The sequence below is a fragment of the Ascaphus truei genome, unplaced genomic scaffold (genome assembly GCF_040206685.1).
Source record: "Ascaphus truei isolate aAscTru1 unplaced genomic scaffold, aAscTru1.hap1 HAP1_SCAFFOLD_527, whole genome shotgun sequence".
NCBI lineage: Eukaryota > Metazoa > Chordata > Amphibia > Anura > Ascaphidae > Ascaphus > Ascaphus truei.
In genome coordinates, this window is record NW_027456858.1 from 194,486 (window position 1) to 210,316 (window position 15,831).

The following is a 15,831-nucleotide window of genomic DNA, read 5'->3' on the forward strand; positions in this document are numbered from 1 at the left end:
ACACACACGTCTCCGCACAGCTCCGCACACACACAAGTCTCCACACTACTCGCCACACTGCTACACACTACTCCATGCACACACTACTGCATGCACACACGTCTCCGCACAGCTCCGCACACACACACGTCTCCACACTACTCGCCACACTGCTACACACTACTCCATGCACACACACGTCTCTGCACAGCTCCGCACACACACGTCTCCACACTACTCCATGCACACACACGTCTCCGCACAGCTCCGCACACACACGTCTCCGCACAGCTCCGCACACACACGTCTCCACACTGCTACACACTACTCCATGCACACACACGTCTCCACACTACTCCATGCACACACACGTCTCCACACTACTCCATGCACACACACGTCTCCGCACAGCTACGCACACACACACGTCTCCACACTACTCGCCACACTGCTACACACTACTCCATGCACACACGTCTCCGCACAGCTCCGCACACACACACGTCTCCACACTACTCGCCACACTGCTACACACTACTCCATGCACACACACGTCTCCGCACAGCTCCGCACACACACACGTCTCCGCACAGCTCCGCACACACACGTCTCCACACTACTCGCCACACTGCTACACACTACTCCATGCACACACACGTCTCCGCACAGCTCCGCACACACACGTCTCCACACTACTCCATGCACACACACGTCTCCGCACAGCTCCGCACACACACACGTCTCCACACTACTCGCCGCACTCCTACACACTACTCCATGCACACACACACGTCTCCACACTACTCGCCGCACTCCTACACACTACTCCATGCACACACACGTCTCCGCACAGCTCCGCACACACACACGTCTCCACACAACTCCATGCACACACACGTCTCCACACAACTCCATGCACACACACGTCTCCGCACAGCTCCGCACACACACACACACACACACACACACACACACACACACACACACACACACGTCTCCACACTACTCCATGCACACACACGTCTCCGCACAGCTCCGCACACACACACACGTCTCCACACTACTCGCCACACTGCTACACACTACTCCATGCACACACACGTCTCCGCACAGCTCCGCACACACACACACACGTCTCCACACTACTCCATGCACACACACACGTCTCCACACTACTCCATGCACACACACACGTCTCCACACTACTCGCCGCACACACACATCTCCACACTACTAGCCGCACTCCTACACATTACTCCATGCACACACACGTCTCCGCACACACACACGTCTCCACACTACTCGCCACACTGCTACACACTACTCCATACACACACACACGTCTCCACACTACTCGCCGCACTCCTACACACTACTCCATGCACACACACGTCTCCGCACAGCTCCGCACACACACACGTCTCCACACTACTCGCCACACTGCTACACACGTCTCCGCACAGCTCCGCACACACACACGTCTCCACACTACTCGCCGCACTCCTACACACTACTCCATGCACACACACAGCTCCGCACACGCACACTGCTACACACGTCTCCGCACAGCTCCGCACACACACACGTCTCCGCACAGCTCCGCACACACATACGTCTCCACACTACTCCATGCACACACACGTCTCCGCACAGCTCCGCACACACACACGTCTCCACACTACTCACCACACTGCTACACACTACTCCATGCACACACACGTCTCCGCACTGCATCGCGCACACACACGTCTCCACACTATTCGCCGCACTGCTACACACTACTCCATGCACACACACGTCTCCGCACAGCTCCGCACACACGCACGTCTCCACACTACTCGCCACACTGCTACACACTACTCGATGCACACACACACACACACACGTCTCCACACTACTCGCCGCACTGCTACACACTACTCCATGCACACACACGTCTCCGCACTGCATCGCGCACACACAAGTCTCCGCACAGCTCCGCACACACACTCGTCTGACTGCTCCACGCACACACGTCCACGTCTCCGCACTGCGCATGCGCGCGCACACTACTCTGCACACACTGCTCTGCACACACTGCTCTTCAGCCCCTTGTCAGTATACTGAAGTCATGCAACAAGCGAGAAATGGCCAAAGATCTCACATGTCCCAGCGCTGCTTCCTCTGCGGAGTATGTGCAAGGAGGGGGGGGGGGAGAGAGGGGAGTGAGAGAGAAGGGAGTGAGAGAGAGGGGAGTGAGAAGGAGGGAGAGAGAAGGGAGAGAGAGAAGGGAGTGAGAGAGAGGGGAGTGAGAAGGAGGGAGAGAGAAGGAGGGAGAGAGAAGGAGGGAGAGAGAAGGAGGGAGAGAGAAGGAGGGAGAGAGAAGGAGGGAGAGAGAAGGGAGTGAGAGAGAGGGGAGAGAGAGAGAGAGGGGAGTGAGAGAGAGGGGAGTGAGAGAGAGAGGGGGGAGTAAGAAGGAGGGAGTGAGAGAGAGGGGAGAGAGAGAGGAGTGAGAGAGAAGGGAGTGAGAGAGGGGAGTGAGAGAGGGGAGTGAGAGAGAGGGGAGTGAGAGAGAAGGGAGTGAGAGAGAGGGGAGTGAGAGAGAGGGGAGTGAGAGAGAGGGGATTGAGAGAGAAGGGAGTGAGAGAGAAGGGAGTGAGAGAGAAGGGAGAGAGAGAGAAGGGAGAGAGAGAGAAGGGAGAGAGAGGGGACTGAGAGAGAAGGGAGTGAGAGAGAGGGGAGAGAGAGGGGAGTGAGAGAGAAGGGAGTGAGAGAGAGGGGAGTGAGAGATAAGGGAGTGAGAGGAGGGAGTGAGAGAGAAGGAGTGAGAGAAAGAGGGAGTTAGAGAAGGAGGGAGTCAAAGAAGGAGGGAGTGAGAGAAGGAGTGAGAGAGAGAAGGAGGGAGTGAGAGAAGGAGGGAGAGAAGGAGGGAGTGAGAGAAGGAGGGAGAGAGAAGGAGGGAGAGAGAAGGGAGGGAGAGAGAAGGGAGGGAGAGAGAAGGGAGGGAGAAAGAAGGGAGGGAGAGAGAAGGGAGTAGTGTAACTATGTAACCACACAGAATAACAGGGAGTAGATAAACGCAGCGTGAGTGAGATGCCATATACCAGCGTCTATTCAAGCCTCGGAGGTGTGTGCGCATGTTGCATAATATAAATATATATATATAACTACACACACACATATACACAAATATGTATGCATCTATCACACCGCAGTTTGGGGCACACTGCGACAGGGGGTGAGGACAGCGGATAAGATGGCGGTGTGTGGAAAGGGGGACAGCGGATAAGATGGCGGTGTGTGGAAAGGGGGACAGCGGATAAGATGGCGGTGCGTGGGAAGGGGGGCAGGGGATAAAATGGCGGTGCGTGGGAAGGTGGCAGCGGATAAGATGGCGGTGTGTGGGAAGGGGGACAGCGGATAAGATGGCGGTGTGTGGGAAGGGGGACAGCGGATAAGATGGAGGTGTGTGGGAAGGGGGACAGCGGATAAGATGGAGGTGTGTGGGAAGGGGGACAGCGGATAAGATGGAGGTGCGTGGAAAGGGGGACAGCGGATAAGATGGCGGTGCGTGGAAAGGGGGACAGCGGATAAGATGGCGGTGCGTGGGAAGGGGGACAGGGGATAAGATGGCGGTGCGTGGGAAGGGGGGCAGCGGATAAGATGGCGGTGTGTGGGAAGGGGGACAGCGGATAAGATGGCGGTGCGTGGGAACGGGGCAGCGGATAAGATGGCGGTGCGTGGGAAGGGGGGCAGGGGATAAAATGGCGGTGTGTGGGAAGGGGACAGCGGATAAGATGGCGGTGCGTGGGAACGGGACAGCGGATAAGATGGCGGTGCGTGGCAACGGGACAGCGGATAAGATGGCGGTGCGTGGGAACGGGGCAGCGGATAAGATGGCGGTGCGTGGGAACGGGGACAGCGGATAAGATGGCGGTGCGTGGGAACGGGGACAGCGGATAAGATGGCGGTGCGTGGGAAGGGGGGCAGGGGATAAAATGGCGGTGTGTGGGAAGGGGACAGCGGATAAGATGGCGGTGCGTGGGAACGGGACAGCGGATAAGATGGCGGTGCGTGGCAACGGGACAGCGGATAAGATGGCGGTGCGTGGGAACGGGACAGCGGATAAGATGGCGGTGCGTGGGAACGGGGCAGCGGATAAGATGGCGGTGCGTGGGAACGGGGACAGCGGATAAGATGGCGGTGCGTGGGAACGGGGACAGCGGATAAGATGGCGGTGCGTGGGAAGGGGGACAGCGGATAAGATGGCGGTGCGTGGGAAGGGGGGCAGCGGATAAGATGGCGGTGCGTGGGAAGGGGGACAGCGGATAAGATGGCGGTGCGTGGGAACGGGGACAGCGGATAAGATGGCGGTGCGTGGGAACGGGGGCAGCGGATAAGATGGCGATGCGTGGGAACGGGGACAGCGGATAAGATGGCGGTGCGTGGGAAGGGGGACAGCGGATAAGATGGCGGTGCGTGGGAACGGGGACAGCGGATAAGATGGCGGTGCGTGGGAACGGGGCAGCGGATAAGATGGCGGTGCGTGGGAACGGGGACAGCGGATAAGATGGCGGTGCGTGGGAAGGGGGACAGCGGATAAGATGGCGGTGCGTGGGAACGGGGACAGCGGATAAGATGGCGGTGCGTGGGAAGGGGGACAGCGGATAAGATGGCGGTGCGTGGGAATGGGGACAGCGGATAAGATGGCGGTGCGTGGGAACGGGACAGCGGATAAGATGGCGGTGCGTGGGAACGAGGCAGCGGATAAGATGGAGGTGCGTGGGAACGGGGACAGCGGATAAGATGGCGGTGCGTGGGAACGGGGACAGCGGATAAGATGGCGGTGCGTGGGAACGGGACAGCGGATAAGATGGCGGTGCGTGGGAAGGGGGCAGCGGATAAGATGGCGGTGCGTGGGAAGGGGGACAGCGGATAAGATGGCGGTGCGTGGGAATGGGGCAGCGGATAAGATGGCGGTGCGTGGGAAGGGGGCAGCGGATAAGATGACGGTGCGTGGGAAGGGGGACAGCGGATAAGATGGCGGTGCGTGGGAATGAGGCAGCGGATAAGATGGCGGTGCGTGGGAACGGGGCAGCGGATAAGATGGCGGTGCGTGGGAAGGGGGACAGCGGATAAGATGGCGGTGCGTGGGAAGGGGGACAGCGGATAAGATGGCGGTGCGTGGGAATGGGGCAGCGGATAAGATGGCGGTGTGTGGGAAGGGGGACAGCGGATAAGATGGCGGTGCGAGGGAATGGGGCGGCGGATAAAATGGCGGTGCGTGGGAACGGGGACAGCGGATAAGATGGCGGTGCGTGGGAAGGGGGACAGCGGATAAGATGGCGGTGCGTGGGAACGGGACAGCGGATAAGATGGCGGTGCGTGGGAACGGGACAGCGGATAAGATGGCGGTGCGTGGGAACGGGGCAGCGGATAAGATGGCGGTGCGTGGGAACGGGGCAGCGGATAAGATGGCGGTGCGTGGGAAGGGGGACAGCGGATAAGATGGCGGTGTGTGGGAACGGGGCAGCGGATAAGATGGAGGTGTGTGGGAAGGGGACAGCGGATAAGATGGAGGTGTGTGGGAAGGGGGACAGCGGATAAGATGGCGGTGCGTGGGAACGGGGGCAGCGGATAAGATGGCGGTGCGTGGGAACGGGGACAGCGGATAAGATGGCGGTGCGAGGGAAGGGGGACAGCGGATAAGATGGCGGTGCGTGGGAATGGGGACAGCGGATAAGATGGCGGTGCGTGGGAACGGGGACAGCGGATAAGATGGCGGTGCGTGGGAAGGGGGGCAGGGGATAAAATGGCGGTGCGTGGGAAGGGGGGCAGCGGATAAGATGGCGGTGCGTGGGAAGAGGGACAGCGGATAAGATGGCGGTGCGTGGGAACGGGGCAGCGGATAAGATGGCGGTGCGTGGGAACGGGACAGCGGATAAGATGGCGGTGCGTGGGAAGGGGGACAGCGGATAAGATGGCGGTGCGTGGGAAGGGGGACAGCGGATAAGATGGCGGTGCGTGGGAAGGGGGACAGCGGATAAGATGGCGGTGCGTGGGAAGGGGGACAGCGGATAAGATGGCGGTGCGTGGGAACGGGGCAGCGGATAAGATGGCGGTGCGTGGGAACGGGGCAGCGGATAAGATGGCAGTGCGTGGGAAGGGGGGCAGCGGATAAGATGGCGGTGCGTGGGAACGGGGCAGCGGATAAGATGGCGGTGCGTGGGAAGGGGGACAGCGGATAAGATGGCGGTGCGTGGGAAGGGGGGCAGCGGATAAGATGGCGGTGTGTGGGAAGGGAGGCAGCGGATAAGATGGCGGTGTGTGGGAAGGGGGCAGGGGATAAGATGGCAGTGCGTGGGAAGGGGGACAGCGGATAAGATGGCGGTGCGTGGGAAGGGGGGCAGCGGATAAGATGGCGGTGCGTGGGAACGGGGCAGCGGATAAGATGGCGGTGCGTGGGAACGGGGCAGCGGATAAGATGGCGGTGCGTGGGAAGGGGGACAGCGGATAAGATTGCGGTGCGTGGGAAGGGGGACAGCGGATAAGATGGCGGTGCGTGGGAAGGGGGACAGCGGATAAGATGGCGGTGCGTGGGAAGGGGGACAGCGGATAAGATGGCGGTGTGTGGGAATGGGGCATCGGATAAGATGGCGGTGTGTGGGAAGGGGGACAGCGGATAAGATGGCGGTGTGTGGGAAGGGGGACAGCGGATAAGATGGCGGTGCGTGGGAAGGGGGACAGCGGATAAGATGGCGGTGCGTGGGAAGGGGGACAGCGGATAAGATGGCGGTGCGTGGGAAGGGGGACAGCGGATAAGATGGCGGTGCGTGGGAAGGGGGACAGCGGATAAGATGGCGGTGCGTGGGAAGGGGGACAGCGGATAAGATGGCGGTGCGTGGGAACGGGACAGCGGATAAGATGGCGGTGCGTGGGAAGGGGGACAGTGGATAAGATGGCGGTGCGTGGGAAGGGGGACAGCGGATAAGATGGCGGTGCGTGGGAACGGGGCAGCGGATAAGATGGAGGTGTGTGGGAAGGGGGACAGCGGATAAGATGGCAGTGCGTGGGAAGGGGGACAGCGGATAAGATGGCGGTGCGTGGGAACGGGACAGCGGATAAGATGGCGGTGCGTGGGAAGGGGGACAGCGGATAAGATGGCAGTGCGTGGGAAGGGGGACAGCGGATAAGATGGCGGTGCGTGGGAACGGGGCAGCGGATAAGATGGCGGTGCGTGGGAACGGGGCAGCGGATAAGATGGCGGTGCGAGGGAAGGGGGACAGCGGATAAGATGGCGATGCGTGGGAAGGGGGACAGCGGATAAGATGGCGATGCGTGGGAAGGGGGACAGCGGATAAGATGGCGGTGCGTGGGAACGGGACAGCGGATAAGATGGCGGTGCGTGGGAACGGGACAGCGGATAAGATGGCGGTGCGTGGGAACGGGGCAGCGGATAAGATGGCGGTGCGTGGGAAGGGGGACAGCGGATAAGATGGCGGTGCGTGGGAAGGGGGACAGCGGATAAGATGGCGGTGCGTGGGAAGAGGGACAGCGGATAAGATGGCGGTGCGTGGGAATGGGGCAGCGGATAAGATGGCGGTGCGTGGGAAGGGGGCAGCGGATAAGATGGCGGTGCGTGGGAACGGGGCAGCGGATAAGATGGCGGTGCGTGGGAACGGGGGCAGCGGATAAGATGGCGGTGCGTGGGAACGGGGCAGCGGATAAGATGGCGGTGCGTGGGAAGGGGGCAGCGGATAAGATGGCGGTGCGTGGGAAGGGGGACAGCGGATAAGATGGCGGTGCGTGGGAACGGGGACAGCGGATAAGATGGCGGTGCGTGGGAAGGGGGACAGCGGATAAGATGGCGGTGCGTGGGAAGGGGACAGCGGATAAGATGGCGGTGCGTGGGAACGGGGACAGCGGATAAGATGGCGGTGCGTGGGAAGGGGGACAGCGGATAAGATGGCGGTGCGTGGGAACGGGGACAGCGGATAAGATGGCGGTGCGTGGGAACGGGGGCAGCGGATAAGATGGCGGTGCGTGGGAAGGGGGGCAGCGGATAAGATGGCGGTGCGTGGGAAGGGGGGCAGCGGATAAGATGGCGGTGCGTGGGAAGGGAGACAGCGGATAAGATGGCGTGCGTGGGAAGGGGGACAGCGGATAAGATGGCGGTGTGTGGAAAGGGGGACAGCGGATAAGATGGCGGTGCGTGGGAACGGGACAGCGGATAAGATGGCGGTGCGTGGGAACGGGGGCAGCGGATAAGATGGCGGTGCGTGGGAACGGGGCAGCGGATAAGATGGCGGTGCGTGGGAAGGGGGACAGCGGTTAAGATGGCGGTGCGTGGGAACGGGGCAGCGGATAAGATGGCGGTGCGTGGGAAGGGGGGCAGCGGATAAGATGGCGGTGCGTGGGAACAGTTACAAGGGTACCCAGTCAGACGCACAGATTGAATATACACTCCCCCAGTCCCCCTTAGAGCGCATAGTTCGGTGGTTACGTTACCTCACTGTGATCTCCCGCTGATACGGCAAGACACAGGTGTACCGGGGGTTAAAAGTCACAGCAGGCGGGTTCACGAGAAACACACACGTGGAGGGGAAGGGGAGGGGGGGGAGAGAGAGAGAGAGGGGGGAGAGAGAGAGGGGGGAGAGAGAGAGAGAGGGGGGAGAGAGAGAGAGGGGACGGGTGAGCAGAGGGGGAAGAGAGGGAGGGATGGGGGGAAGAGAGGGAGGGATGGGGGGAAGAGAGGGAGGGGTGGGGGGGGAAGAGAGGGAGGGGTGGGGGGGGAAGAGAGGGAGGGGTGGGGGGGGGAAGAGAGGGAGGGATGGGAGAGAGGGAAGAGAGGGAGGGATGGGAGAGAGGGAAGAGAGGGAGGGGTGGGGGGGGGGAGAGAGGGAGGGGTGGGGGGGGGGAAGAGAGGGAGGGGTGGGGGAAGAGAGGGAGGGGTGGGGGGGGGGGAAGAGAGGGAGGGGTGGAGGGGGGGAAGAGAGGGAGGGGTGGGGGGGGGGAAGAGAGGGAGGGGTGGGGGGGGAAGAGAGGGAGGGGTGGGGGGGGAAGAGAGGGAGGGGTGGGGGGGGAGAGAGGGAGGGGTGGGGGGAAGAGAGGGAGGGGTGGGGGGGAAGAGAGGGAGGGGTGGGGGGGAAGAGAGGGAGGGGTGGGGGGGGGAAGAGAGGGAGGGTGGGGGGGGAAGAGATGGAGGGGTGGGGGGGAAGAGATGGAGGGGTGGGGGGGAAGAGATGGAGGGGTGGGGGGGAAGAGATGGAGGGGTGGGGGGGAAGAGAGGGAGGGGTGGGGAGGGAAGAGAGGGAGGGGTGGGGAGGGAAGAGAGGGAGGGGTGGGGGGGAAGAGAGGGAGGGGGGGGAAGAGAGGGAGGGATGGGGGGGGTAGAGAGGGAGGGGTGGGGGGGGGGGTAGAGAGGGAGGGGTGGGGGGGGGGTAGAGAGGGAGGGGTGGGGGGGGGGTAGAGAGGGAGGGGTGGGGGGGGGGAAGAGATGGAGGGATGAGGGGGGAAGAGATGGAGGGGGGGAAAGATGGAGGGGGGAAGAGATGGAGGGATAGGGGGGGAAGAGAGGGAGGGATAGGGGGGGGAAGAGAGGGAGGGAAAGGGAGAGAGACATGGAGGGGAAGGGAGAGGAGAGATAGGAGAGAGGAAGGGGGAGAGGAGAGATAGGAGAGAGGAAGGGGGGAGAACACAGCATTACTTGTGAAAGCCATGCAAACACAGCACATTATTAACCTGCAAGAGGCGCTGTACCTTTCCAATGAGTAATAATACCCAGGTACCGATCCCTCCATGCTCCCACAGTAACTCTGCACATTTCAATGCTCAATCAGTATTTTATTTAAGTATAAATCTGTTTCTTACAGATTCAGTCCCAGTTAATGTCCCCGCTTCCTGCGGGCGTTAATACATCACTTCCTGTACAGGGTTAGCGTTAATACATCACTTCCTGTACAGGGTTAGCGTTAATACATCACTTCCTGTACAGGGTTAGCGTTAATACATCACTTCCTGTACAGGGTTAGCGGTAATATATTACTTCCTATACAGGGTTAGTGTTAGGGTTGTGCGTACACTGTAGTGTTAGTGTTAGGGCGGTGCGTACACTGTAGGGTTAGTGTTGGGGTCGTACGTACACTGTAGGGTTAGTGTTGGGGTCGTACGTACACTGTAGGGTTAGTGTTGGGGTCGTGCTTACACGGTACGGGTTAGTGTTGGGGTCGTGCTTACACTGTAGGGTTAGTGTTGGGGTCGTGCTTACACTGTAGGGTTAGTGTTGGGGTCGTGCTTACACTGTAGGGTTAGTGTTGGGGTCGTGCTTACACTGTAGGGTTAGTGTTAGGGTCGTACGTACACTGTAGAGTTAGTGTTAGGGTCGTACTTACACTGTAGGGTTAGTGTTGGGGCCGTGCTAACACTGTAGGGTTAGTGTTAGGGCTGTGCGTACACTGTAGGGTTAGTGTTAGGGCCGTGCGTACACTGTAGGGTTAGTGTTAGGGCCGTGCGTACACTGTAGGGTTAGTGTTGGGGTCGTGCGTACACTGTAGGGTTAGTGTTGGGGCCGTGCGTACACTGTAGGGTTAGTGTTAGGGTCGTGCTTACACTGTAGGGTTAGTGTTGGGGTCGTACGTACACTGTAGGGTTAGTGTTAGGGCCGTGCTTACACTGTAGGGTTAGATTTGGGTCGTACGTACACTGTAGGGTTAGTGTTGGGTCGTACGTACACTGTAGTGTTAGTGTTGGGGTCGCCCTTACACTGTAGGGTTAGTGTTGGGGTCGTGCTTACACTGTAGGGTTAGTGTTGGGGTCGTGCTTACACTGTAGGGTTAGTGTTGGGGTCGTACGTACACTGTAGGGTTAGTGTTGGGGTCGTACGTAAACTGTAGGGTTAGTGTTGGGGTCGTGCTTACACTGTAGGGTTAGTGTTGGGGTCGTGCTTACACTGTAGGGTTAGTGTTGGGGTCGTGCTTACACTGTAGGGTTAGTGTTAGGGTCGTGCATACACTGTAGGGTTAGTGTTAGGGTCGTGCGTACACTGTAGGGTTAGTGTTGGGGTCGTGCTTACACTGTAGGGTTAGTGTTGGGGTATTACGTACACTGTAGGGTTAGTGTTGGGGTCGTACGTACACTGTAGGGTTAGTGTTGGGGTCGTACGTACACTGTAGGGTTAGTGTTGGGGTATTACGTACACTGTAGGGTTAGTGTTGGGGTCGTACGTACACTGTAGGGTTAGTGTTGGGGTCGTACGTACACTGTAGGGTTAGTGTTGGGGTCGTACGTACACTGTAGGGTTAGTGTTGGGGTCGTGCTTACACTGTAGGGTTAGTGTTGGGGTCGTGCTTACACTGTAGGGTTAGTGTTGGGGTATTACGTACACTGTAGGGTTAGTGTTGGGGTCGTGCTTACACTGTAGGGTTAGTGTTGGGGTCGTACGTACACTGTAGGGTTAGTGTTGGGGTCGTGCTTACACTGTAGGGTTAGTGTTGGGGTCGTACGTACACTGTAGGGTTAGTGTTGGGGTCGTACGTACACTGTAGGGTTAGTGTTGGGGTCGTGCTTACACTGTAGGGTTAGTGTTGGGGTCGTGCTTACACTGTAGGGTTAGTGTTGGGGTCGTGCTTACACTGTAGGGTTAGTGTTGGGGTCGTACGTACACTGTAGGGTTAGTGTTGGGGTATTACGTACACTGTAGGGTTAGTGTTGGGGTCGTACGTACACTGTAGGGTTAGTGTTGGGTCGTACGTACATTGTAGGGTTAGCATTGGGGTCGTGCTTACACTGTAGGGTTAGTGTTAGGGTCGTGCTTACACTGTAGGGTTAGTGTTGGGGTCGTACGTACACTGTAGGGTTAGTGTTGGGGTCGTACGTACACTGTAGGGTTAGTGTTAGGGCGGTGCATACACTGTAGGGTTAGTATTAGGGTCGTGCTTACACTGTAGGTTTTACAAATGGAAGCAGACTGTTTGCTACGAATTGGCAGGTGTTCTGCACAGAAATGACGCCGGCCTTTGCCAGGATTCCTGCGGCACTAGAACTCATTTGCATGTCATTACCCAGAAGCCCTGGCTGCAGTGGGAGCTAAGATTGCATGCTAAGAAATAAAGGGGAAAGTTAGGGCTGGGGAAGTATAGAAGAGAAATGCTTGTCAGTGCCGCGGGAATCCTGCAGTCCGTTAACAACCCCGTGCAATACAGAGAGCGTGGGTGCAGCTGGGTGGCAGAGCCCGTGTAATACAGAGAGCGTGGGTGCAGCTGGGTGGCAGAGCCCGTGTAATACAGAGAGCGTGGGTGCAGCTGGATGGCAGAGCCCGTGTAATACAGAGAGCGTGGGTGCAGCTGGGTGGCAGAGCCCGTGTAATACAGAGAGCGTGGGTGCAGCTGGGTGGCAGAGCCCGTGTAATACAGAGAGCGTGGGTGCAGCTGGGTGGCAGAGCCCGTGTAATACAGAGAGCGTGGGTGCAGCTGGGTGGCAGAGCCCGTGTAATACAGAAAGCGTGGGTGCAGCTGGATGGCAGAGCCCGTGTAATACAGAGAGCGTGGGTGCAGCTGGGTGGCAGAGCCCGTGTAATACAGAGAGCGTGGGTGCAGCTGGGTGGCAGAGCCCGTGTAATACAGAGAGCGTGGGTGCAGCTGGATGGCAGAGCCCGTGTAATACAGAGAGCGTGGGTGCAGCTGGGTGGCAGAGCCCGTGTAATACAGAGAGCGTGGGTGCAGCTGGGTGGCAGAGCCCGTGTAATACAGAGAGCGTGGGTGCAGCTGGATGGCAGAGCCTGTGTAATACAGAGAGCGTGGGTGCAGCTGGGTGGCAGAGCCCGTGTAATACAGGGAGCGTGGGTGCAGCTGGGTGGCAGAGCCCGTGTAATACAGAGAGCGTGGGTGCAGCTGGATGGCAGAGCCCGTGTAATACAGAGAGCGTGGGTGCAGCTGGATGGCAGGCCCCGTGTAATACAGAGAGCGTGGGTGCAGCTGGATGGCAGAGCCCGTGTAATACAGAGAGCGTGGGTGCAGCTGGATGGCAGAGCCCGTGTAATACAGAGAGCGTGGGTGCAGCTGGATGGCAGGCCCCGTGTAATACAGAGAGCGTGGGTGCAGCTGGATGGCAGAGCCCGTGTAATACAGAGAGCGTGGGTGCAGCTGGGTGGCAGAGCCCGTGTAATACAGAGAGCGTGGGTGCAGCTGGGTGGCAGAGCCCGTGTAATACAGAGAGCGTGGGTGCAGCTGGGTGGCAGAGCCCGTGTAATACAGAGAGCGTGGGTGCAGCTGGGTGGCAGAGCCCGTGTAATACAGAGAGCGTGGGTGCAGCTGGATGGCAGAGCCCGTGTAATACAGAGAGCGTGGGTGCAGCTGGGTGGCAGAGCCCGTGTAATACAGAGAGCGTGGGTGCAGCTGGGTGGCAGAGCCCGTGTAATACAGAGAGCGTGGGTGCAGCTGGATGGCAGAGCCCGTGTAATACAGAGAGCGTGGGTGCAGCTGGGTGGCAGAGCCCGTGTAATACAGAGAGCGTGGGTGCAGCTGGATGGCAGAGCCCGTGTAATACAGAGAGCGTGGGTGCAGCTGGATGGCAGAGCCCGTGTAATACAGAGAGCGTGGGTGCAGCTGGATGGCAGAGCCCGTGTAATACAGAAAGCGTGGGTGCAGCTGGATGGCAGGCCCCGTGTAATACAGAGAGCGTGGGTGCAGCTGGATGGCAGAGCCCGTGTAATACAGAGAGCGTGGGTGCAGCTGGATGGCAGAGCCCGTGTAATACAGAGAGCGTGGGTGCAGCTGGATGGCAGAGCCCGTGTAATACAGAGAGCGTGGGTGCAGCTGGATGGCAGAGCCCGTGTAATACAGAGAGCGTGGGTGCAGCTGGATGGCAGAGCCCGTGTAATACAGAAAGCGTGGGTGCAGCTGGGTGGCAGAGCCCCGTGTAATACAGAGAGCGTGGGTGCAGCTGGGTGGCAGAGCCCGTGTAATACAGAGAGCGTGGGTGCAGCTGGGTGGCATTGCCCGTGTAATACAGAGAGCGTGGGTGCAGCTGGATGGCAGAGCCCGTGTAATACAGAGAGCGTGGGTGCAGCTGGGAGGCAGAGCCCGTGTAATACAGAGAGCGTGGGTGCAGCTGGATGGCAGAGCCTGTGTAATACAGAGAGCGTGGGTGCAGCTGGGTGGCAGAGCCCGTGTAATACAGAGAGTGTGGGTGCAGCTGGATGGCAGAGCCCGTGTAATACAGAGAGCGTGGGTGCAGCTGGATGGCAGAGCCCGTGTAATACAGAGAGCGTGGGTGCAGCTGGATGGCAGAGCCCGTGTAATACAGAGAGCGTGGGTGCAGCTGGATGGCAGAGCCCGTGTAATACAGAGAGCGTGGGTGCAGCTGGATGGCAGAGCCCGTGTAATACAGAGAGCGTGGGTGCAGCTGGATGGCAGGCCCCGTGTAATACAGAGAGCGTGGGTGCAGCTGGATGGCAGAGCCCGTGTAATACAGAGAGCGTGGGTGCAGCTGGATGGCAGAGCCCGTGTAATACAGAGAGCGTGGGTGCAGCTGGATGGCAGAGCCCGTGTAATACAGAGAGCGTGGGTGCAGCTGGATGGCAGAGCCCGTGTAATACAGAGAGCGTGGGTGCAGCTGGGTGGCAGAGCCCGTGTAATACAGAGAGTGTGGGTGCAGCTGGATGGCAGAGCCCGTGTAATACAGAGAGCGTGGGTGCAGCTGGATGGCAGAGCCCGTGTAATACAGACAGCGTGGGTGCAGCTGGATGGCAGAGCCCGTGTAATACAGAGAGCGTGGGTGCAGCTGGGTGGCAGAGCCCGTGTAATACAGAGAGCGTGGGTGCAGCTGGATGGCAGAGCCCGTGTAATACAGAGCGTGGGTGCAGCTGGATGGCAGAGCCCGTGTAATACAGAGAGCGTGGGTGCAGCTGGGTGGCAGAGCCCGTGTAATACAGAGAGCGTGGGTGCAGCTGGGTGGCAGAGCCCGTGTAATACAGAGAGCGTGGGTGCAGCTGGGTGGCAGAGCCCGTGTAATACAGAGAGCGTGGGTGCAGCTGGGTGGCAGAGCCAGTGTAATACAGAGAGCGTGGGTGCAGCTGGGTGGCAGAGCCCGTGTAATACAGAGAGCGTGGGTGCAGCTGGGTGGCAGAGCCCGTGTAATACAGAGAGCGTGGGTGCAGCTGGGTGGCAGAGCCCGTGTAATACAGAGAGCGTGGGTGCAGCTGGGTGGCAGAGCCCGTGTAATACAGAGAGCGTGGGTGCAGCTGGGTGGCAGAGCCCGTGTAATACAGAGAGCATGGGTGCAGCTGGGTGGCAGAGCCCGTGTAATACAGAGAGCGTGGGTGCAGCTGGATGGCAGAGCCCGTGTAATACAGAGAGCGTGGGTGCAGCTGGGTGGCAGAGCCCGTGTAATACAGAGAGCGTGGGTGCAGCTGGGTGGCAGAGCCCGTGTAATACAGAGAGCGTGGGTGCAGCTGGGTGGCAGAGCCCGTGTAATACAGAGAGCGTGGGTGCAGCTGGGTGGCAGAGCCCCGTGTAATACAGAGAGCGTGGGTGCAGCTGGGTGGCAGAGCCCGTGTAATACAGAGAGCGTGGGTGCAGCTGGGTGGCAGAGCCCGTGTAATACAGAGAGCGTGGGTGCAGCTGGGTGGCAGAGCCCGTGTAATACAGAGAGCGTGGGTGCAGCTGGGTGGCAGAGCCCGTGTAATACAGAAAGCGTGGGTGCAGCTGGATGGCAGAGCCCGTGTAATACAGAGAGCGTGGGTGCAGCTGGGTGGCAGAGCCCGTGTAATACAGGGAGCGTGGGTGCAGCTGGGTGGCAGAGCCCGTGTAATACAGAGAGCGTGGGTGCAGCTGGATGGCAGAGCCCGTGTAATACAGAGAGCGTGGGTGCAGCTGG

General features: G+C 59.7%; 1 protein-coding gene across 1 annotated transcript in view; it reads right to left on the reverse strand.

Annotated features, from left to right (window-relative positions):
• LOC142485082 (uridine-cytidine kinase-like 1) overlaps positions 1–15,831 on the reverse strand; it is a 112,904-nt gene that overhangs the window by 37,250 nt on the left and 59,823 nt on the right. Inside the window, exon 6 of the mRNA XM_075584287.1 lies at positions 8,467–8,483. Within this exon, the coding sequence (XP_075440402.1) occupies positions 8,467–8,483 (17 nt within the window). The remainder of the gene's footprint in view (positions 1–8,466; positions 8,484–15,831) is intronic.